Genomic DNA, 24,518 nt, shown 5'->3' with positions numbered 1-24,518 from the left:
CATCTGTTTTCCCCCTTAGGGCTCTGATCTGCTTACGGGCATGCATGGGTGTTAGCCCCATCCTAATTCTGGCCTTTTGTTTAAAAAGTTTGTACTTGTTCATGTGTTCTTTAGGCATTTCAGCTGCCACCTCTACTAAGGGTCCACTGAGTTGTGGCCTCAGCTCCACCATATACTGGTCTGGAGGGAGGTTGTACCCAAGGCAGGCCCTTTCAAATTTTTCTAAGAAGGCCTCTATATCATTGCTTACCTTGTATGAGGGGAATTTTTTTGAATGGGGAGTGGTACCTGGAGGACTGTTAGGGCTACCTGATTGATCTAGATTAGCCTTTTCCAGGTTTAAGTGCTTCAGCTCCACTTCCAAGCTCTTTGCCTCTTTCCTCTCCTCCGCTTCCACCTCCAAGCACTTAATCTCTAGGAAGAAATTCCTTTCTGCCTCAGTTAGAACTTGGCCTGAGTTAAAGACATCCCTCCATCCTGGCACCAGGATCTCAGGTGGGGGAGGGCTGACCCTTCCTTTCTGGGAAGTCTCTGGTCCCCACCCCCTCCTTGCATTTCTGTCATTGAGCTGGATGTTTGGGCTTGATCTGGGTCTGTCTTCTGCTTTGGAAAGACTGGTTGCTCCAGAGTTTCAGTGCCTGATCTCAACCTCATGCAAGGGCTGCCCTACTCTAGCCTAGCTATTTCGTCTGTCCTCTACACAAAGGCCCTGGCCCTTGTGTAGAGGAGAAGAGGGCATAGGGCCAGGGAACCCCTGGTGCAGGAAAGTGAGGGTGCAAGTATTGTAGGAGGGGTGGAATGTAGAGCATACAGGGGAAGAGCAAATTTGGGAGATTTGCAGGTAGTCGCTAAAAATAGAAGACACTTTAGGGTTGTCAATCAGGGAGACCAACATTCAAGAGTGCCAAATAGACAAGTTGTGGGTTTTTTGGTTTGCACATCAGTGTGTACACGTATGCCTTGAGTGAGGGCACTGAAAATGCCCTCAGCAACAAAACATTTACAGTCAGTCCTGGGGATGGGAGGGAACAGAGGGATGCAAGGAGCCCCTAGCGGATACAATGTGCTTGGCCTACACAATCTATGAAGTGTGCAGTCCCCTAGTTGGTAACTCAAATAGTAGCAAGAAAAGGATAAATCCTTGCCCTTCCTCCCCTCCAAAGTTGGCTGGTCCTAGGGGTTTCCCTGAAGAGACTGCCTAGGTTTGTGCCCAGAGAGTCACTCCCTTAAATCCAAGGGCAGAAATAATTGAGCTCAGCCTGCCAGGAGGAACCAATCAGCATCTCCCAATGCCTGCAAAGAGAGCAGCTCACTCAATATTTATGATTTAATTTGGATTTTGGGCTTAGACAAACTCCTCACAAAAGGGCATCCATGTAAAGCTCTAGCTGCCCTTGACAGATGTAAAAACATAATAATGTAAGAGTTGCTAAAGGTGCGTTTTTCCTCCCACCCTATGTAACCTTGATTTTAAAGTTCTCTCAATTAATATTAAGTTGTTCAAGCTAAGGATGCAATAAACCAAACTAAGTTTTCAGGTTCAAGCTTCTAGGTGGGTTACAGATAATTTAGTTTAGTAGAGGACCCTGGATGACCCTCTGAATGATAGAGCCAAATTTTCTTTAAAATGAAAATGATTAGTTAAGCAATCAGGCATACAATTACCATTCACACAGCTACTGCAATTACCTTCCATCTTTGAATGTGATTTATCAAGCAGTGATCAATCCAATGCCAACAGAATGAAGTCTAGCCTTATAATCTTGGAACCTAGTAGTACCCTGTCACAGGGGTACTCACCATTGGTGGTGCCTCCTGATGGCCATTCTGGGGATTAGCACCAGCCAAGCATTGCACCCCGGCAGCATGTTTCCCATTGTCCTCTCACCCTGTAGACCCCTCTCATTACAGGAACCACAGCCTCCTCTTCATGACTCAGTCCTCCAGCCAGGTCACCAGACATGTTCCCTCCTTCTGTGGTATCAAAGTCCTTCTTGACAAATGGGCTCAGGAATTCTTCCTGCTCATTGCCCTGCCAGTATCACTTCATCAGCAGCTGGTAGTGGGATCTGGGCCCACCCTCTATTCTGGGTCCCAGCTCAAGGGTCCTCTCATTAGCAGCCATTAGTTTGACCTACCCCATACCTCGCTACTCTGTCCCCTGAGCCTTGCCTACCTCTCTTGCTCTCCCCCTTCTCTAAACTTGCTAAGCCTCACTGCCTCCTCCCGGGGAGTAACTATAGGCTACTTGCCTTGAGCCCCAGACACACCTTCCCTTCTCCCAGGGTGTGATTGAAGATGCTTGCCCTCTAGCCCCTTTTGTTACCAGCTTCCAGACTAATATAGGCCCCAGCTGAGCCTGTTCTACTTAAAACCCTGCTCCCTGTCTCCTTCTCCAGGTGCAGCATGGGCAGTTAATTGGCCCACTTAGCTATCTTAACATTTGCAGCCCTGTTTGGGGTGGACACTGCATCACATACCCTTTTGGTGTTACTTGGAGCTATCTTCAATTTAGAAAGGTTACTCCTTTTATAGCCTATTAAAATACTAATTAACATTAAACCTATCCATTATAATATTCACATTTCCACCACCTCTTTATTGGCTCTTTATGTACATATTGTTTAAATTAACAGCTGCACCAATGTCCTTCCCATGCTATCAGTACAAATAGCATTTTAATTCACTTTCAAAATTCTCAGAAACACTCATGAAAAGCTCTGCTAAAACCAGTTATGCCCCAACCTTGCCACAACATAACCCTGGGTCATGTCCTTACTAACTTCAATTTTCCCATCTTACTGTCTCCAACTTATCCTTAACTTATGCTAACAAATTCAATTTCCCATACTCCTCTATTCTTAGCCTAACTTAAACAAAACCTAATTTCTACTTATTTCTTAACCTAACATGCTCTGTAGGGCACACCTACCAGACCTCATCCAAATCACCAGCCACGTGACCAATATAGCTGAAATCAAAGAACACCTGTTAAAGTGGGTCCATCTAGTTGTTTTACCTGCTGATACATTGGAAAGGGGAAGCCTTGTGTTTGGACTCTGGACAGGAAAACTTTAGGCTTCATTTTTGACTCCGGCTCTTAGGGATGGGGTGGGCACCCACTACGGTGGCCCACGAGACCCTCCTGCCCATTTCTGGGGACAGTCAGGGGACGGGGAAGGGGGGGTTGATGGGGCAGGGATCCTGGGGGGCAGGGGTGGGCAATGACCCCCTTGTGGGGTGAGGAGGGAACCTGTTAAGATTTTGGCAGCTCATCACTGGACGTTTTTACCTATGTCTGGTCTTGTGAGATATGCCAGAAGGATGGGAAAGCCCCAAGACCAGGTCAAGGCCGCTCTCCAGCCACTCCCCATCTTTGAGGTTCCATTTCAGCATATAGCTGTGGATATTCTGGGTCCTTTCCCTAAAAAGGCACCCAGAGGAAAGCTGTCCATACTGACCTTCATGGATTTTGCCACCTGATGGCTGGAAGCAGTAGCTCTAAGCAACAACAGGGCTAAAAGTGTGAGCCAGGCACTGGCAGACATTGTTGCCAAGGTAGGTTGGCCCTCTGACATCCTTATGGATTTGGGAACTAACTTCCTGGCAGGGACCATGAAACGTCTTTGGAAAGCTCATGGGGTAAACCACTTGGTTCCCACCCCTTACCACCATCAAATGAATGGCCTAGTGGAGAAGTTTAATGGGACTTTGGGGGCCATGACACGTAAATTTGTGAATGAGTACTCCAATGATTGGGACCTAATGTTGCAACAGTTGTTCTTTGCCTACAGGGCTGTACTACATCCCAGTTTGAGGTTTTCACCCTTTGAACTCATTTATGGCCACAAGTTAAGCAGCCATTACAGTTGGTAAATCAGCAATGGGGTTACATCTTCTCCAGGAACTAACATTTTGGATTTTGTAACCAACCTGCAAAACACCCTCAAGGAATCTCTAGCCCAGGGTGGCCAATCTGAGCCTGAGAAGGAGCCAGAATTTACCAATGTACATTGCCAAAAAGCCACAGTAATATATCAGCAGCTCCCCATTAGCGCCCCCTTCCCCGGCTCCCAGCACTTCCCGCATACCAGCAGCCCTGCCGATCAGCACCTCTCCCTCCTTCCCCGCACCTCCAGATCAGCTGTTTAGTGGCATGCAGAAGGCTTGGGGGGAGAGCAAGGGCATGGCAGGCTCAGGGGAGGGGGCGGGAAGGGGTGGACTGGGGGCAGGGCCTGTGGCAGAGCCAGGGGCTGAGCAGTGAGCACCTCTCAGCACCTTGGAAAGTTGGCACCTATAGCTGCAGCCCCAGAGATGCTGCCTATACAAGGAGTCACACATTAACTTCTGAAGAGCCGCATATGGCTCCGGAGCCACAGGTTGGCCACCACTGCTCTAGCCCTTGCTTGAGAGAACCTACAGGATACTCAACAAGAGCAAAGGCCTGGTATGATAAACATGCTAGAGAGCATTCCTTCAAAGTAGGTGACCAAATCATGGTACTGAAGGCGCTCCAGGCCCATAAGATGGAAGTGTCATGGGAGGGGCCATTTATGGTCCGAGAGCACCTGGGAGCTGTTAATTACCTCATAGCATTCCCAAACCCTACCCTAAAACCTAAAGTATACCATGTTAATTCTCTAAAGCCCTTTTATTCCTGAGAAATCAAGGGTCTCCAATTTACAGCCCAGGAAAGAGACAATGCTGAGTGGCCTGATGGAGTCTACTATGAAGGAAAAAGCAATGGTGGCGTAGAAGTGAGCCTTTCCATAACCCTTTGGCGTAAGCAGCGACAGCAAATCCAGTAGCTGTGCACCAGCTTCGCACCAATGTTTTCAGCCACCCCAGGTCAGATAGAACGGGCGTACCACTCCATTGACACAGGTGATGCTTGCCCAATTAGAGCCCAGCCATACTGGATGGCTCCTCAAACCAAAACCGCAATAGAAAGGGAGATCAAGGACATGTTACAGATGGGCGTAATCTGCCCCTCTGAGAGTGCCTGGGCCTTTCCAGTGGTTCTGGTTCCCAAACCCAATGGGGAAATCCGCTTTTGCATGGACTACTGTGAGCTAAATGCTGTAACTCACCCAGAAAACTATCCAAGGCCATGCACAGATAAGCTATTGGAGAATCTGGGACTTCCCCTTAGTTAAGTCTAAAGTGGAGATGAACTGGGCTACTGGCAAGTGCTGCTAGATGACCCAGCCAAGGAAAGGTCAGCCTTCATCACCCATGTAGGGCTGTATGAAATTAATGTGCTCCCTTTTGGACTGCAAAATGCACCCACTACCTTTCAGAGACTGGTAGATAACCTTCTGGATGGATCTGGGGAATTTGCAGTCTCCTACCTTGACAACGTGGCTATATTCTCAGATTCATGGGCAGAACACCTGGAACACCTTCAAGCTGTCTTCCAGCACATAAGGGAGGCAGGATTAACCGTTAAGACCAAAAAATGTCAAATAGGCCTAAACAGGGTAATGTACCTTGGACACCAGGTGGGTCAAGGAACTATGAACCTCCTACAGGCTAAAGTAAACACTATCCAAAATTGGCCTGTCCCTAAGTCAAAGAAGCAGGTCCAATCCTTCTTTGGCTTGGCCAGGTATTACTGACGATTTGTCCCACACTACAGCCAAATTGCCATGCCACTGACAGACCTAACCAGGAAAAAATAGCCAAATGCAGTTCAGTGGACTGAAAAGTGTCAAAAAGCCTTTAACCAGCTTAATCCCGGATTTAGACCGACCGTTCGTCGTAACCACAGATGCATCTGAGCATGGTGTAGGAGCTGTTTTAATGCAGGAAAGACCAGATCAATTCCATCCTGTCATGTTTCTCAGCAAAATACTTTCTGAGAGGGAAAGCCACTGGGCAGTCTTAGAAAAAGAATGTTACACCATTGTGTATGATCTGGAAAAGCTACTCCTGTACATTTAGGGATGGCGTTTCCACCTGCAGACTGACCAGGCTGCACTAAAGTGGCTTCACATAGTCAAAGCGACTAACAAAAAACTTCTTTGGTGGAGTTTAGCTCTTCAAAACTTTGATTTTGAAATACAACTCATTTCTAGAGCCTCTAACTAAGTGGCTGATGCACTCCAGTGGGGAGGTTTCCCAGAATCAGCGAGGTAAAAATGTCTCTGTATTCTAAGTCATTGTAGTCCTTGAGGTGTGAAAAATAATGTTTAGTTCTTCATGTAATTAGTAGTAAAATTAGAGGTTCATGTATCTTATTAACTCTGTTTCCTAAACCTCCAGGAAGAAATCCCAGCTGGTGTGAACCAGACCTGAACCAGGCTGGCAGCACCGTCTGTGATTTGGGGGGCGTGTGATAAATGAAGGTGGGGGAGTAGCTCCCTTTTATGGACCCAGCCAGCCAGTTATAAAATCCCTCTTGGTAGCTGTTCTCTACTTGCTTTACTTGTAAAGGGTTAAAAAGTCTGACTGCATGCATAGGTAAAAGAAAGTGTGTGGGCACCTGGCCAAAAGAGCCAATAGGAAGGCTAGAACTTTTAAAAATGAAACAAGACTCCCCTTTTGTCAGTCTGTGGTTGTCCTCCAGGAGAGGAGAGACTGGGCTGGAACTATGCTGTAAAAAGCTTTGAAAAAAGTATGAAAAATCATCAGATCCTACCTAGAAACTACTCATTTGAAACCCTAGATATGTAAGTAGATCACATCTTCCTAGACATTTCCTGATTAGGTTTATTTCTTTATGGCTTGTGGATTCCTCTGTGCTAACCCCAGGTGCTTTTGTTTTGCTTGTAACCTTTAAGCTGGACCTCAAGAGAGCTATCTTGATTCTTAACCCTTGTAATGTTTTTTTTTTTATTTAACAAAGCCCAAATTTCAAATGTATTTTCTTTTTGTTTTTAATAAAATTTACCTTTTTTAAGACCAGGATTGGATTTTTGTGTCCTAAGAGGTTTGTGCACATGTTGTTCAATTAGTTGGTGGCAACAGCTGATTTCTTTTGTTTTCTTTCTCAGCTCTTCCCTGGAGGGGGGTGAAAAGGCTTGAGGGTACCCCACAAAAAGGAATTCCCAAGTGCGCCTTCCTAAGCTCTAAAAGAGGGTTTTTGCACTTGGGTGGTAGCAGCATCTACCCATCCAAGGTCAGAGGAAAAGCTGTAACCTTGGGAGTTTAATCCAAGCCTGGAGTGGCCAGTATTAATTTTTAGGTTTCAGAGTAACAGCCGTGTTAGTCTGTATTCGCAAAAAGAAAAGGAGTACTTGTGGCACCTTAGAGACTCACCAATTTATTTGAGCATAAGCTTTCGTGAGCTACAGCTCACTTCATCAGATGCATACTGTGGAAACTGCAGCAGACATTATATACACACAGAGATCATGAAACAATACCTCCTCCCACCCCACTGTCCTGCTGGTAATAGCTTATCTAAAGTGATCATCAAGTTGGGCCATTTCCAGCACAAATCCAGGTTTTCTCACCTCCCCCCTCCACAACTCACTCTCCTGCTGGTAATAGCCCATCCAAAGTGACAACTCTCTTCACAATGTGCATGATAATCAAGGTGGGCCATTTCCTGTACAAATCCAGGTTCTCTCACCCCCCTCCAAAAACCACACACACAAACTCACTATCCTGCTGGTAATAGCTCATCCAAAGTGACCACTCTCCCTACAATGTGCATGATAATCAAGGTGGGCCATTTCCTGCACAAATCCAGGCTTTCTCACCCCTCCCCCCCCCCCCTTTTTTTTCCCCCGGGGACACACACACATACACAAACTCACTCTCCTGCTGGCAATAGCTCATCCAAACTGACCACTCTCCAAGTTTAAATCCAAGTTTAACCAGAACGTCTGGGGGGGGGGGGGGTAGGCTACCTTGCATAATGACTTAGCCACTCCCAGTCTCTATTTAAGCCTAAATTAATAGTATCCAATTTGCAAATGAATTCCAATTCAGCAGTTTCTCGCTGGAGTCTGGATTTGAAGTTTTTTTGTTGTAAGATAGCGACCTTCATGTCTGTGATTGCGTGACCAGAGAGATTGAAGTGTTCTCCGACTGGTTTATGAATGTTATAATTCTTGACATCTGATTTGTGTCCATTTATTCTTTTACGTAGAGACTGTCCAGTTTGACCAATGTAAATGGCAGAGGGGCATTGCTGGCACATGATGGCATATATCACATTGGTGGATGTGCAAGTGAACGAGCCTCTGATAGTGTGGCTGATGTTATTAGGCCCTGTGATGGTGTCCCCTGAATAGATATGTGGGCACAGTTGGCAACGGGCTTTGTTGCAAGGATAAGTTCCTGGGTTAGTGGTTCTGTTGTGTGGTATGTGGTTGTTGGTGAGTATTTGCTTCAGGTTGCGGGGCTTCTGTAGGCAAGGACTGGCCTGTCTCCCAAAATTTGTGAGAGTGTTGGGTCATCCTTTAGGATAGGTTGTAGATCCTTAATAATGCATTGGAGGGGTTTTAGTTGGGTGCTGAAGGTGACGGCTAGTGGCGTTCTGTTATTTTCTTTGTTAGGCCTGTCCTGTAGTAGGTGACTTCTGGGAACTCTTCTGGCTCTATGAATCTGTTTCTTCACTTCCGCAGGTGGGTATTGTAGTTGTAAGAAAGCTTGACAGAGATCTTGTAGGTGTTTGTCTCTGTCTGAGGGGTTGGAGCAAATGCGGTTGTATCACAGAGCTTGGCTGTAGACGATGGATCATGTGGTGTGGTCAGGGTGAAAGCTGGAGGCATGTAGGTAGAAATAGCGGTCAGTAGGTTTCCAGTATAGGATTATTAAGGATCTACAACCTATCCTAAAGGATGACCCAACACTCTCACAAATTTTGGGAGACAGGCCAGTCCTTGCCTACAGACAGCCCCGCAACCTGAAGCAAATACTCACCAACAACCACATACCACACAACAGAACCACTAACCCAGGAACTTATCCTTGCAACAAAGCCCGTTGCCAACTGTGCCCACATATCTATTCAGGGGACACCATCACAGGGCCTAATAACATCAGCCACACTATCAGAGGCTTGTTCATCTGCACATCCACCAATGTGATATATGCCATCATGTGCCAGCAATGCCCCTCTGCCATTTACATTGGTCAAACTGGACAGTCTCTACGTAAAAGAATAAATGGACACAAATCAGATGTCAAGAATTATAACATTCATAAACCAGTCGGAGAACACTTCAATCTCTCTGGTCACGCAATCACAGACATGAAGGTCGCTATCTTACAACAAAAAAACTTCAAATCCAGACTCCAGCGAGAAACTGCTGAATTGGAATTCATTTGCAAATTGGATACTATTAATTTAGGCTTAAATAGAGACTGGGAGTGGCTAAGTCATTATGCAAGGTAGCCTATTTCCCCTTGTTTTTTCTTACCTCCCCCCCCCCCCCCCCCCGACATTCTGGTTAAACTTGGATTTAAACTTGGAGAGTGGTCAGTTTGGATGAGCTATTGCCAGCAGGAGAGTGAGTTTGTGTATGTGTGTGTGTGTCCCCGGGGGAAAAAAAAAGGGGGGGGGTGAGAGAGCCTGGATTTGTGCTGGACATGGCCCACCTTGATTATCATGCACATCGTAGGGAGAGTGGTCACTTTGGATGAGCTATTACCAGCAGGATAGTGAGTTTGTGTGTGTGGTTTTTGGAGGGGGGTGAGGGGGTGAGAGAACCTGGATTTGTGCAGGAAATGGCCCACCTTGATTATCATGCACATTGTGAAGAGAGTTGTCACTTTGGATGGGCTATTACCAGCAGGAGAGTGAGTTGTGTGTGGGGGGGATGGAGGGTGAGAAAACCTGGATTCGTGCTGGAAATGGCCCAACTTGATGATCACTTTAGATAAGCTATTACCAGCAGGGCAGTGGGGTGGGAGGAGGTATTGTTTCATGATCTCTGTGTGTATATAATGTCTGCTGCAGTTTCCATGGTATGCATCTGATGAAGTGAGCTATAGCTCACGAAAACTCATGCTCAAATAAATTGGTTAGTCTCTAAGGTGCCACAAGTACTCCTTTTCTTTTTATTAATTTTTAGAATCCTTGCAGGCCCCCACTTTCTGCACTCAAGGTGCCAGAGTGGGGAAACAGCCTTGACAACATATAATCAATTTAAAATAAAAAAGATCATGTTCTCCCTTTAATCATAGTTTATGTTCCTTTTTTAGAATGAGGAACTATCAGTATATCAAGACTCCAAGATATTAATTCCACATATAACTGAGATTGTGCCTGTAACTGACTTTTCAAAAATTCATAGTTTGGGTCAAAATGTCCTTTGTTCTCAATATATTTAGCAAAATCCTAGTTACAATACTTAGCTTCCTATGGAATGTGCTATAGAAATGCTATGAAAGTGCTGTACAAAGGTTGTTTCACTATAGCACAGTGAGTAAGAGAAATGGAGGCAAAAAGATATTGTGAATTCCTCAAGATCACAATCAAGTCTGTGATAAAGGTGATAGTAGGCCTTGGTGCTCAAGTGTCCTGGGCTTTAATAACTAGATTCTACTTTCTACGATATGACTGCTTCAAAGAAAATCAGGTCAGATCAATTCAAACAAACCACAGACTTTAACAGCTCCTGCATTCACAACCCTTGCAGGGGTGGAGTTAAATATAAACATGCAGGGTAATACTCTATACCAGAGATTCTCAACCTCGGGGTCACTGCCAAGTGTCAGAGGCTTATGACCACCCTGCCCTTCCCATATTGCTAAATCGGGGAAAAGGGCCTGAGTATGGAAGAGGTTGAGAACCACTGTTCTATCCTATATAAGTACTACTGCTCAATTACGATGGAATTGCACATTATTTGAAAGCAGGGCTTCTACCAAGTGTTCATATTGCAAGAGCCAGTGCAGTTTTTCTGGACCACTCCTGCCACAGCTTTTAATTCTTTCTAAACAGAAGAGAGCCTCTTTTTGCGGGGAGATAAGATGTTAAATAGTACAATCTCCACCCAGTGCATGCGGACTCGCTCGTATAAATCCGCATTAACAATAACAGATGTTGTGAGCTCAGCCCATGGCACGCAATAAATCTGATACCCTCAGGATTAGATATGAAGCATTTTATGTTCAACATGCCGGTGTTCTTATATGAAGTTGTTTACAAACTAATCTTTTCCTGAAGCAGTTTTGGAACTAAAATCCAGCATTGTTTTTAATATAATGTTTGTCAGACATTTTCAACAAAACTGCTCCTGTTTGTCCTTATGGCTTTGGGCAGCATCTCATACCACTGCATTCCCAACTAGCTCAATCCCCGTCTTGTTTCCTTCCTGGTTTCCTGCTTGACTGGTTCTGAAAGCCTGCGTCCCATGTTTAATTACACCATCATTATTGCTAATTCTTAATAATTTAGTATACCTTTCCACTGAATACATTTATATATATATATATATATATATATATATATATGAAAGAGAGACAAGAAAGATGAGATACTCACTGATTTACCAAGCTTCTTATGGGTGATAACTGTCTTCGTTCTTGTGAACCATAGCGTGATTAGTCCTGTCTACATCTTCAGAAGCTCAGAAACTGCTGCTTCTCAAAAGTTTTGCAAGAATTATTACAAGAAGTAAAGGAGCAGTTCTTCTTTTTCTAAAAATGGACTTTTAGCAACAGTTTCACTTAGAACTTAATGGAAATGTTAGAGTGCTGAATTTTCAGAGTGCATGTTAAATGCAGAACTGAGGGCTTAGGTCCTCAGTCCTATAGATTCACTAGTGCAGACTCTGTATGGAGTCCTACTGACTTCACTCCACATGGGAACAGTCTGAGCTAGAACCTCTGTTTGCAGGATCAGGGCCTAGTTCCAACTTCCATTGGGGTATTCCCATTAGCTTTACTGGGAGTGGGATCAGGCTTAGGTACACAAAATCGTGTCAACTATTTTTGATTGCACTAAACACTTTTGTAGCATATTCAAAAATAAGTTGAAATATTTTGTGATGGCAGCTTGTCTACAATAGGAAATTAGGCTGGCTCAGGGTGTGAAAAGCCCACACTGCTGTGTGGCGTGGTTAAGCCGACCTAAGTTCCCGTGTAGACCGTGCTAGATCAACGGCACAATTCTTCTGTTGACCTAGCTACCACCTCTTGGGGAGAAGGATAACTACACTGATGGGCGAACGCTTCCCCTCAGCGTAAGTAGTGTCTATGCTGAAGCTACAGTGGCACAGCTTCAGCACTGCAGTTGTGCTGCTCTAGCATTTCAAGCGTAGACGAGCCCAGAGTGAAATTGAAAAAATACGACTAGGGCCTGCCTCCAGTGTTTGGTGCCTCCCTTCAAGAAAGATGTGGACAAATTGGAGACAGTCTAGAGAAGAGAAACACAAATGATAAAAGGGTTTAGAAAATATGACCGATGAAGAAAGACTAAGAGGACTGGACATGTTTGGCCTTGGGAAAAGAAGACCGAGGGGGACCCTCATGCCAGTCTTCAAATAGGTTAAGGGCTCTTACAAAGAGGATGGTGATCCATTGTTCTCCACGTCCACTGAAGGTGGGACAAGAAGCAATGGGCTTAACCTGCAGCAAGGAAGATTTACTTTAGATATTAGGAAAAACTTTTAACTATAAGGGTAGTTAAGTTCTGGAATACGCTTCCAAGCGAGGTTTTGGCATCCCTTTTCTTGGAGGTTTTTCAGACCAGGTTAGACAAACACTTGTCAGGGATGGTCTAGGTTTACTTGGTCCTGCCTCAATGCAGGGGGCTGGACTTGATGACGTCTCAAAGTCCCTTCCAATTCTACATTTCTATGATTCTATATAGAAAACACCTTCACAAACAATCACAGGCAATTCCAAATCTCACAGGTGTCAATGAGCTTTTCCTGAGAAAGGCAAGGACTTTGTTTATCAAGATGAAAAAAGTAGGAAAGATGAAAGAAAAGGGGCTTGTCTCTTTCTAGAAACATAGGAATTGCCAGTCTGGATCAGACCCATGGTCTGTCTAGTCAAGTATCCTGTCTCCAGTAGTGGCCAGCACCGGCTGCTTCAGAGGAAGCTGCAAGAAAGCCTTGTAGTGGGCAATTGAGAAGCCTGCCCATGGATAAAATTTCTTCCTAAACCCCAATAATTACTGCATGGCTTATGTCCTGCAGCTAAGAGTTTATATCCCTTCCAAAACTGTTGTTTTTGTTGTTTTAATGATTAAGCTTTGTAATCCGAGATCACCGTGAAATAAACATACAGACCTGTGTTTTTCCCAGTAACCACACCAGTTTGTGATATGTATGATACAATATGTGATCAGAGACCTATCAGTATAGATCATAGTTCTATAGATCTATCAATATGATCATCGATCCGTCAGGATAGATCTCTCTAGTTATCACTAATGCAGTTTATCATCTTAGACCGCGAATGTCAAATGACAGGAATCCAGGAAGGGGCCTAGTGAGGAGGGCTGTGCACTAGAAACTGTAAGGTCTGGGTGGGGCCTGAAACTCTTGTCTGTCTTTTTGGATATCTTGAAAACAAAAAAATGCGAATTGCCACATGGATTTTCTGTTAGATTTCCTGTGTGCTTGTTCCATTTCCAACCACAGTTTCTCTCTCCTGCATCCTGGAGGACAGCAGGGACTGAGCGCAGTTCTCCTGTCAGTCCTCCCTGCTCTTGCTCAGCCAACATGGAGCTGCTTGTGGAGTGAGAACAGGGAGGGAAAGAAGTAAGTAGCTGCAGTTGCCAGCAGTTATCTCAGGGTTTAGCCGCAGCTGTCGGGAGCGGCATCCTCAACAGCTCTGTGAGCTCTCCGTGCTGTGCTGAGGAATGTCAAAGCAAAAGCAGCACGGCAGCCCCCCAGCTCCTCGCAGCAGCAGTCTGCCTGCGGCTGTGTTCCCAGTGCAGGGGAGAAGAGAAGGATTGCGCCCTAATGATTTGCTCTTTGCTGCTCAAGCTGAGGAGCAGGTTCAGCTGTCAGAACTTCCTGGAGCTTTGAAAGGGGAGGGGCGCATGTCTGCAGCCAGGTGCAGGGCAGTCGAGTTCAAAACAGTGAGCAGAGCGGGCACAGCAGGCATTGTGGGATACTGGGGGAGGCCAGTTATGTCAACATAATGAACGACAGCATCTACACTGGCGCTTTGTCACTTTAACTTTGCTGCAAAACGCTCTTTGCCTCTTGTCAAGGTGGTTTTATTTTGTCGGCAAAGCAGCCAAAAATAGCTTTGTAGTGTGTACACCTCCACTGTTTTGTCGGCAAAAGCTGCCTTTTGCTGACAAAATTGTGTCCTGCAGACAAGGCCTAAGGAGGCATCGAGGGCAGGCAGGGCAATGGTGGGGGCAAGGAGTGGAGCATGGAGAGGGATGTAGGACAACAGACACGTCTCCATGTTAAATTGTAAATGCTTAGTACTTTCTAGATATAAAACTTTAAGGGCCAGATTCTCTGGTTGGCTAAAGTCACTTTATACCTCCTAAGCAGCACCAAGAGATCGTACAGTGGTCAAAGTTGGGTTGTGGGAGAATCCAGCCTGTTCCCCAGTGCTAGACAATATTTCCTCACTCACTTGCACCCGCCTTGATTTTTTAAAACCACCAAAACTGATATTTGCTCCTGAAAATATGAAAAAAAAGTGTTTTCAAAGGTCAAAGTGCCAAATCCCTCCTCAAGCTTCTTGGTGCACAGGATCTGCACCAGCTGCAACATCTTTTAGCATAGCCCAGCAGGTTTCATTTCTCTGTGGGCTGGTGTGGGGGAAGGGTTCTGGTCCATGACTCCACTTCCTCTCCACTCCCTTTGTGGCTTTGTGCATTCCTTTGGTGTCCGTGTAAGAAGCAATCCCTGCCCTTTCCCAGAGATCAGAGCTGAAGCCCCTTTTCCTCAAAGACCATAAGAAACATGCAATATATGTAGATTTTCAAACAATGATTTTATAAACACCTTTTAGGAACAGGTAAAGATTAAAGAAGCAGAATAACCATAGCAGAAGAATTCACAGCACAATAAAAATGGAAATGGAGAACTCAGTTTAACTGAAATAGACATTTCACTATAACACCTCATTATGATAAAAATCAGCCTGACTGCCCTATATTTTTCTCCTTACTACATCTCAGTAATGTCTTTATAATCTGTGCATAGCAGATGATCATAATGACCAGTGGAATGACAAGTCCCAGGAGGTTCATCTTTAAGATCAGGAATTGCCTCCATTTTGTTTCATGGCCTGATGGATTATGAGACCTGTAGGTCCAATAAACGCTTTCCTTTTGAACAGTGTGAAATATTAAACCTGGAAGAGAGGCTAATATTGCAACACCCCAAATGACAACACTTGTGAGGATGCCATAGGTAACTGTCCTGGCTTTTATAGTAAACGCTGCATGGACAATTGCCAGATATCTGTCTATTATCAAAAGTATTATGGAAAAGTTTCCACTGCAGAAACCAGTGTCGAGCACTGAAACCCCAGACGGGCACGGTTCGTTGTCTTACTGGAGAGAGACAGGCAACACCAGCAAGGTCCGAACTCAAAGCTCTTTATTGAAGAGTGCACACAACAATAGAGAGCAGCCCGTCTCCAGAGAGAACCAGCAGCCTCTAAGTAAAACTCATAGGTTTTTATAGACAGTCCCGTCGCGTCACAGATTTATTCATAAAGCAGCCCACCCCTCCCCTATGTTAGTTAAAATCCTCTTTCTCTATATGCATGCACATCTACCCACTTTATTGTAGATAACTTTTAGCAAATCGTAGTGCTTCACTAATTTTCTTAACGGTATGGGTGTCAACCAGGAGACGAGGAGTTAAAACAGACATAACACAAGAGCAGGGAGTGGAAAACAGCGCCTCTGTATCTCAAGGACTGATCCCAGTACATCTGGTACAAAAATGCAGGAATGCAGGCCTCCCCTTTTTTCTCACTCTGTGTAACTTAAAGATATATTCCTTCATTCTACTTTCAGAGACTTTCCCAGCAGCCTCTCTTAGCCTGACTTTGGTTCAGTTGGCATAACTGCCTCCTATTTAGCTTTTCTCACCTAACACCAGCATAATGGACCCCTGAAAGAATTTCCAAGATCCCACTCATGTGCTGCATAGTAAGCCCAAAATGGCAGGGAAAGAATAAAGAGTAAATTGGAATTTGCCAGATTCAGCAAATAGATGTCAGTCATGCTTCTCAGCCCCTTGTGTTTTATCAGGATCAGCACAACCAGAACATTGCCCACCAGGCCAAATATCAGCACCAAGGAGTAAATAGGTGGCAGAAACAGGGATGCAAATTGTTTGACATCATTTGTACATGGTGTTGCATGATCATGACTGTAGTTCTGTGTTGTTGTCAGTATCTCCATCTCTTCTTCACTGAGAAACTGTTGATCTTTCACTCGCTTTAGGATGAAGAAATGGATGGTTCTTTACAGGATACTGTATGTTATCAGTGTGAAAGACAGGATATACACACTATCCTGTGAAATCATATGGTTGTGAAAGACATTAAAATGTACTGTGTATGTTGAGTTTCAGCTTAGAATACCTTTTGCTGTAAACAGTAGAACAACTGCTGATATCAAGATGTGAAAAATACTGCAGATGACACGAGCAAAGACTCTAGAGAGTTAACAGGGTGAGTTCTGTGCAGTTCCTCCAGTATTAACTTCCTTGCCTGGGGAGCACCAGACATATTCGAGTGGGCTGCTCAGCTTCAGGCAGATAACCAAGCCCTGTAGGCCCACGTCGTTCATCTGACCTTGGAGAACCAGCTATTACAGGAGCAAGTAACACTGTTGTAAGAGCCTCCCCCATACTTTGGTCTTGACTGGAACGTGCCCGGAGCCCTGCCAAAGGGCTCCCCAGTTGCAGCTGCCAATCCAATTGCACATACCTGGCACACCCCAGCAAATTCCCGTCCTACCGGCCCTCCTTGCCTTGGGCACAGCTAGAATGCCTATAGCATCATGACCTTTATGTCAAGCTCGAGAAATGTGCCTTCGATCAGGCCTCCGTGGAGTTCTGGGCCTTCATCTTACCTCCAGAAGGGATCCAGATGGACCCATGCAAGATCCAAGCCGTCCAGGACTGGCTGATTCCCTATATGGTATGTGACCTGCAATGCTTCCTGGGATTCAACAATGGTTTATCCTGATTTTTTTCAGAATAGATCGAATCCCACACAGCTCTCCTTCAGAAAAATGCCCAATGCCATTGGTCTCTCAAGGCTCAGCATGCAGGCAAACAGCTAAACCTCGCCTTTACTACAACACAATATTGGCTCACTCCAATGTCACACAAGCCTTTACTGTAGAAGCTGATTTTCCTGTGCAGTGATTGGGGCTGTCCTCTCCCAGTGACTTGGTTCCAAGCAGTCGCATGGGCTAACACTCATTACTCAAGGAAGTTCACCCCCACAGAGTTAAATTGTGAAATACTTGACAAGGAACTCCTGGCAATAAAAACCGCCTTTGAAGAATGATGTCACTGCCTGGAAGGAGCTCGTCACCTGGTCCAGGTATTCACTGTCCATAAAAATCTGGAATATCTACATAAAGCAAAGGACAAACAGCAGCTTTGGTGGGACCTACACAATTGGATTTCCTTATCACATACCGCCCTGAATCCCAAAATGGCAAGGTAGATGCCCTGTCTTATGGTACTAACCTGCCAGGACCCAACTCCCATTCTCAAATCCCGTAACTTTCTCAGTGCAGCTCGTCACCAAGATATACTAAGTTTAATACCCATTGCCTCTGCTTCAGGAAATCTGCCTGATGAACAAGCTGTTATCAACACGCAACTGCATGACTCCTGGGAAGGGATCATGTATGTAAGGGAATGCATCTATGTTCCCACAGGACTCACAAGAGTTGCAGTCCTATAACTATGCCATGATTTTCCCCTAGCAGAACACTTGGGGCTCTTCAAGACCTAGTAACTAATATGCTGCTCCTTTTAGTGGCCCCGGATGCACCCAACAATACAGTCATTTATTGCCTCCTGTGATGTTTGTGCCACACCAAAACCCCATGCCACAAGCCCTATGGCCCTTGGGCAGCCATTGCTGTAGACCTCATTGTAGAATTACCAGAGTCCAAAAAATTTATAACAGTTTTGATTGGTGGTGGTCCACTTTTCCAAAATGGCCTACTGTGATGCTGGTAAACCAGGTGCCAGACCTTGCCAAGTCTGTAGGCATGAGCTCAGCAATGACAAACTCATAGCTGGAAACCAGTTCAGTTCACCTATATGTTAATATTGTTGAAGATAGTTGCTAGATGTGTAAGGATGTGTTTAGTGTTCCAGTGGTTCTCAACCTGTGGCCCAATCAGCACACAGCTGCGGCCCATGTGACATCCTCAAGGCCATACAGCTAGTATTGGATGCTTCCCCTGAGGCCCACAATGGTAAATAGGTTGAGAACCACTAGTTTATATTCTAAAATACTTGAAAGTTGCTGCATGCATTAATCTTACTTGTAATATCTGTTTTCCACCCTACGAGGTAAAATATAAGTTTGTTTTATAATTGTAAAAATCCCTGCTCTGCACTTGTGATCACAGATGGGAAAAGTGGCTCTCCCTGCCCATTCAGGAGGACTATTAAAATTAAATGGGTCATCATAGGACAATTGCCCCATCCACCTATGGAGAGAAGTATGTGCAGAAGGCCTCATGGCATTGGTTTTAATGCTGGAAGAGGGAAATAAAAATAGCTAACAATGAAGATTTGTCATCTCTCTGCTGTCCGGACTCTTACAAAGGCTGGAGCTAAGAAACAAAAAGCAGCAACCCCTAGGATCTGTCTGGGTTAAGCCCTAAAAAGACATTCAATGCTGACAGATTACTACATCTCTGTCACCTTTTGAATCCGACTGAAATTCATTTGTGTATATGTCACTTGCTCTAACCTGTAAATATCTCTGACTTCTTTCTTCTAGTTAATAAACTTTTAGTTAGTCTCTTACAGGATTGGCTACAGAGGTTGTCTTTGGTGTGAGATCTAAGGTACAAATTGATCTTGGGACTGGGAGCAACCAGAATATTTTGTGATTTTTTTTGTGTGTAAGTGACCACTTATCACTAAGTCCAGCTTGCATGGGTGGCCAAATAGACTGGAGAGCCCCAGGGGATTGTCTGTGACTCCATGGTAAGACTGTTACAGTGATCTAGGAGTTTCCTCCTACTGTTACTCACACCTTCTTGTCAACTGTTTGAAATGGGCCATCCTGCTTATCACTACAAAAGTTTTTTTTCTCCTGCTGATAATAGCCCACCTTAATCGATTAGTCTCTTTAGAGATGGTATGGCAACCCCCATTTTTTCATGTTCTGTGTGTGTGTGTGTGTAATATATATATATATATATATATATATATATTTCCTACTGTATTTTCCACTGCATGCATCTGATGAAGTGGGCTTTAGCCCACAAAAACTTATGCTCAAAGAAATTTGTTAGTCTCTAAGGTGCCACAAGTACTCCTTTGTTCTTTTTCCAGACAGCATGACACCCACCTCATCCCTTGCACAGGCCTCCTCTCTGCTGAAGAGACAGCATGGATTAGCCATATAGTCCACCTCTACAGACTTCTGGAGCACATTACTTCCGATCGGGGGTCTTAGATCACAGCCCGGTTCTGCACCTGCTGGGGGTCCACACATCTTTCTTCTGCTTACTATCCCCAGTCCAACGGTCAAATGGAAAGGGACAACCAAATCATCAAGCAGTATCTGCAGTGTTCCCTCAGTAATCACCAGGATTATTGGTCTTCACTTCTCCTTTACAAGGAGTTTGACCCACAGATGCAAAGTCTATGTTGTTGTATGCAAAGTCCCTTTTTTGCCAACTATAGGTACCACCCTCAATTCCACCCACAATTACCCGCATCCTCTCTCGACCCGGCTGCCTCAGACCTAATACAGCAGTTTCATCAGGCCCAGAAAGAAGTGAAGGATCACTTAGAAATAGCAAAAGCAGACTATAAATGGTATGTGGACCAGCATGGACAGCAAGTCCCCATCTACTCAGTGGGACAAAAGGTATGGCTCTCCACAGAGCATCTCCACACAGGCAGACCTGCTCGCAAGATAGTTTTGATTTCTTGGTCCTTTTAAAACTCTGCAGAAGGTTAATCCAGTTATGTCTGAACTACAATTCTCCCACTCTCTGAAGGGTCACCTGGTGTTTCATGTATCACTTTTGAAACCTACACAGAAATCCCTTCTCCTCACAGGACCCAGCTACCTCTGCCACTGGTACAGGTCCAGGGTCACAAGGAATATGTGTTCCATGAAATCCTGGACTCTAAACATAAACGTGGCAGGCTCTGGAATCTTGTTGACTGGGAGGGGTATGGTCCTGAGGAGCACACCTGGGAACCTGTGGAAAATATACATGCCCCCGCACTTGTTAAAGCATTCCATAGCAATCACCCTGAGAAGCCTCGTCCCACATCACCCTGAGGGCATCACTTGGGGAGGGGGATGATGAACCCTGGTCCACAGGGCTCTTAGGAGCTAGTAAGTTCCAACCGGCCATCCAGTGACCTACTAACAGTTGCCAGAATAGAAGCTGAACACCAACAGAGGACTCCAGTCCTGGAATCTGATTGGCAGAATGCTGGGGGTCCTGATTGGTTCACAGCTTCTATATGAACTCAGCACAGGAACAGGAAGTTGTCCATTCAACTGGGTTCTCCTTGCATTAGACTGCGTGCTTCCCTTGCAATACCTGCTACTGATCTCATGGTAACCTCACCCTGCCTGCCTCCTGACACCTGACTCTCGGTTTGCCCTCTAGCTTGTCTTGAACTCTGACCTAGCCTGCCTCTTGCTGCGACCACTGACCACTACATGGTCAGACTGCCCACATCCTGGTCATGACACAGGCCCATTCTGTGCACTGAAAGTGTCAGGGTCCTGTGGCCCCACCCCTTTCTGCCCCATCCCTGGGGCATGTCCCTGTTCTACCCAGGGTCCCCAAATTCTGCCCCCACCCCCTGTGGCTCCCAACCCATTTGCTCCTTCCTCCCCTCACCCTACTGCAGCCCCAAGACTGGAGAAGCCCTGTCCCTGTGCCATGGCCTTGAGGCTGCAGCGGGGGTAAGAGCTCCAGTTCCAGGGCCACAGCAGGGGTCCAGGTGCTGAGGCTTCCCCTGCCATCCTCCATGCTTCTGCAGGGGACCAGGGTCAGAGTGCTGGGGCTTCTCCTGCCCTGCCTGTCCCATGGCTTCTGCCAGGGATGGGGTTGGGGGGCACTGGGTCTTCCCCGTCCTGTGGCTTCTGATGGGGACAGAGTCAGGGGGTCGGAGTGCTGGGGCTATCCCCGCCCATCCGGCAGCCGGGGCTCAAGGCTTCTGCCACCTCGCAGCGGATTTTTTTCCAGGGCCCCTGGGCACAGGCCCCACTTGCCCAGTGGCTAACCTACCACTGGTGGCATCTATGGGCTTATCAGTGGGGCGGAATTCAAAAGGCACAGGCTGTACTTTCAGTCTACGCAATGGCTGCCCCAGTATGTGTAGGCAGCACAGAACTGGTGGAACCAGCTCTGCATCTGGGCATTGGGAGCATTCACTTGGGACCTTGAAGCCTACCCTATGTCCCTTTGCCTAAAGCAATACTGACTCTGGCCCCAATAATCTTTCTATATGTCCTATTTGAAGGTTGGAAACACTTTTTAGTACATATGAGGAAAGAATAAGCAAAGATTGTGGTTTAGATCAGTTTGCAAAATGTGCTTTCACGCTTACCAAAGCTAACTTACCAGACCACAGAACCTGATACCACAGCCTCTGCCTGCTCTTCTCCATCTTCTCAGAAGAACAGAGAGCTGTGGTATCTCATGTACTATGGTGTGGTCAATATTGGTGCATAGCAGTGTTTTCAGCTGTGACTGCGGTACTGTACTTGGATTGTGCGACATGAATCTAATGCAAGGCTCCTTGTGTAAGAACAAGTCATTTGACTCTGAATGGATGCGTTAGCTAATCAGATGTGGATACGCTGTTTCTGTTTCAACTGTTTTGTTCAAGTATGTTCAATATTTTTACTCCTGGATTAGACAGTCTAATTTAGCAGGGAAATCATGTAAAGTATAGCAGGCAAACCCAGTGTGCTCCCAATTTTTCTTCGCAATGACCATGTAGAGGTCTACAAAGAAATCGAGACCCAAAAGAGTAGTGGAATAGCGTCAAGTTAAAAGCCACCCACACCAAAGAGTGCAAAGGAAACACAGCAGCTCTATCTTTAACTTGACCCCAGAGCTTATGCAAAACCTAACCAACAAGTTTAGTTTGCATCCCTTCAGATACACTTGGGTTCACCTGAAACCTTAAAAGCAAAGCAAACATTGTCATGGTTTGCCAAGTGTTTAAACAAACCGCACCCTGAGCCTCTTTTCCACAAATCTGTCCCAAAAATTGTACTCTCCTTCTTCCATACCCAGACCTTCAGTTGTCTTCTGGGTGATGAGGCCAGGTGGCCTTTAACTCCTCTTCTCTCCACTGTTTTTAGGGGGCCCATTTCCTAGCTTTTCAGGTGTGCTGTTAAGTACCTACACAATGCTCATCAAGGTGGTATCTGAGAGCCAGCTGGCTGCTCCCTCAACCCAATTCATTGAGGGAGCTGCCATGTACGTCTGCTCCCTACAAATCCATTCTCTGGCACTTTCTCACTGTGAGATGAGGGAGTCTCTAATACTTAGGTACAGTCTAGCCTTTCTTAGATGTATGTAAAGGGTTAGCCAAGTGGAAGTCAACCATCTCCTGCCAAGGCAGCAGCAGATGGATGTGGTGGTGGGAACAATGATTACTACCCATTCTAAGGTTCAGGAGAATACCTGCTGACCACCACTGAGAATCTAGGAGGAGGAGTGGGCCAACCAGTTGCTTGTTGAAGACATTGGAGTGGGGGATAGAGCCACTAAGCCACTACCCCTAGAAGAGAACTGGAAAGAAGGAAGGTGAAACTATGACCTGCTTATGGAAGGGATTCCAGACCTGAAAGTCATCTAAGATTTATCAGGGATTCAGCAAACCTCAGCAATTTTCAGGTTCCTAATGAAAGCTATAGCCAGGCAAATTTGAGTGGTAATTATGGGCCCACTTCAGCAGGAATATGAAAGCCACAAAGTTTTGTATCTCAGGTCTGCAAGTGGTAGAGTTAATTAGGTCCAGAGCAGAGAGGCGATTTTATTCCAATTGTTCAAGGTAGTGACAGCTGCATATTAATTAGTTTTACTCCCTATGATAGCTTATTTCTGGTTCTGAAACCACTGCCCATTTAGGGCATCAGAAGCAAGAGCTTGTAAGATGAAATATTATTCTAGCCAAAGGCAATTCCAGTCTACAGCCACAATTGACCTGCTGGTTCCATAGGCTGGCTGGCCAAACTCACTGAATATATCTTTATTTTAAACAAGAATTGAGGAACATACATGGATCCAATTTTGATCCTTTTTACTCCGTGTGAGAATAGAGCCAGAATAATCATTAAGTATATGAGGCGTTGAGTTGAGTTGTTTTTTCCTTGTATATGATGTTGGGTATGTGATAGGAGAGCGAGATCATCTGCGAAGTCCAGGTCTTCGGGGGATGAGAAGATTGTCCATTTAATGCCTCTTGGCATGTCTTCTGTTGTACGCCGCATTACCCAGTCAATGGCAATGTTGAAGAGGATTGCAGACATGGGACACCCCTGACATACTCCTGTTTTGACTTCAGTACTGAGCTCACTGTGATCAACACTGTATGTAAAGTTGAAATAGAAGCTTTTGATGACATTGATTATACGGAAAGGAATTACATATGTCCGCAGAATGCGCCATAGTCTGGTCCATCACCAGAGTAGCAATAAGATGGACACCTGAAGGCAAGTGAAAATGAGGCCACTCAAAAACAACATGGCGAAAAGCTGTGGAAGCCGACCTGAAAAACCTGGGGCACAGCCGGGGAACCATTGAAAGACTTGCCAGAAACATACATGAGTGGAGGAGCTTTGTCACTGCCCTAAACGCCAGAGGCATAATAGGAACATGATGATGATGATATGAGGCCTGATTACTGAGTACACTGTTCTGCTCCTTTTGAAATCAGTGGTAGAAATCCCATTGACTTCAGTGTGGCAGAATCATGTGTAAATGACTACCATGCTGGTTGGGATCCCTTTTGAAATTGCTGAGTGAGCAGGCTTAACATCTCCTCATGGATGCTGGTTCCTCTTCTGTCAGCTTCTGTGTTCTTTGGTGAAATTTAGCCTTGTGCAGAGGCTCAGCAGGCCCTTATGGGTTATGTACCACATAGTTCAGGGAAGAGAGAGAAAATGAGGGACATTTGGTTGAAGAAACAATGGTCTGCTTTAGAGAACTTCATCATTTTAAGGCTAAACAGTATTTCTGAGGTGAAAATACTTTGTTTTAAAGAGGTTTATTGTAAACAAAGTTTTAAAGTTTTCTACTGTAACAAGTTTATACTTAGTTTTCTCTTTTTTTAAAAAAAGAGAACTTTGTTAAAAGTCCGCTGCTGGGTGGTCCCTCAGAGTTTGTCTACATTGCAGCTGGGAGCGAGTCTCTCAGGGTGGGTAGA

General features: G+C 45.3%; 1 protein-coding gene and 1 pseudogene across 5 annotated transcripts in view; both read right to left on the bottom strand.

The window, feature by feature from the left end:
• Positions 1-11,529, bottom strand: part of LOC311516919 (C-C chemokine receptor type 5 pseudogene) — a 37,419-nt pseudogene extending 25,890 nt beyond the window's left edge. For 2 of the 4 annotated variants that reach the window (XR_014714664.1, XR_014714665.1), the window contains exon 1: positions 11,444-11,459. The product of XR_014714664.1 is annotated as a C-C chemokine receptor type 5 pseudogene (transcript). Of the gene's footprint in view, positions 1-1,800; positions 1,975-11,443 lie in introns of all 4 variants that reach the window. The other 2 variants (XR_014714663.1, XR_014714662.1) reach the window with 2 other exon arrangements.
• Positions 11,530-14,885: 3,356 nt separating this feature from the next.
• LOC311516772 (C-C chemokine receptor type 5-like) lies at positions 14,886-16,999 on the bottom strand (the record flags this gene model as incomplete). Its single annotated transcript, XM_084621110.1, is given in 4 exon segments — positions 14,886-15,040; positions 15,043-15,402; positions 15,988-16,333; positions 16,973-16,999. Coding segments are annotated over 4 exon segments (888 nt in total).
• Between the last annotated feature and the right edge of the window lie 7,519 nt (positions 17,000-24,518).

This window comes from Lepidochelys olivacea, assembly GCF_965140295.1.
Source record: "Lepidochelys olivacea isolate rLepOli2 genome assembly, chromosome: 2".
Classification (NCBI taxonomy): Eukaryota; Metazoa; Chordata; order Testudines; family Cheloniidae; genus Lepidochelys; species Lepidochelys olivacea.
The sequence above is the reverse complement of the archived record's forward strand: the minus strand, read 5'-3'. Positions and strand labels throughout refer to the sequence as shown.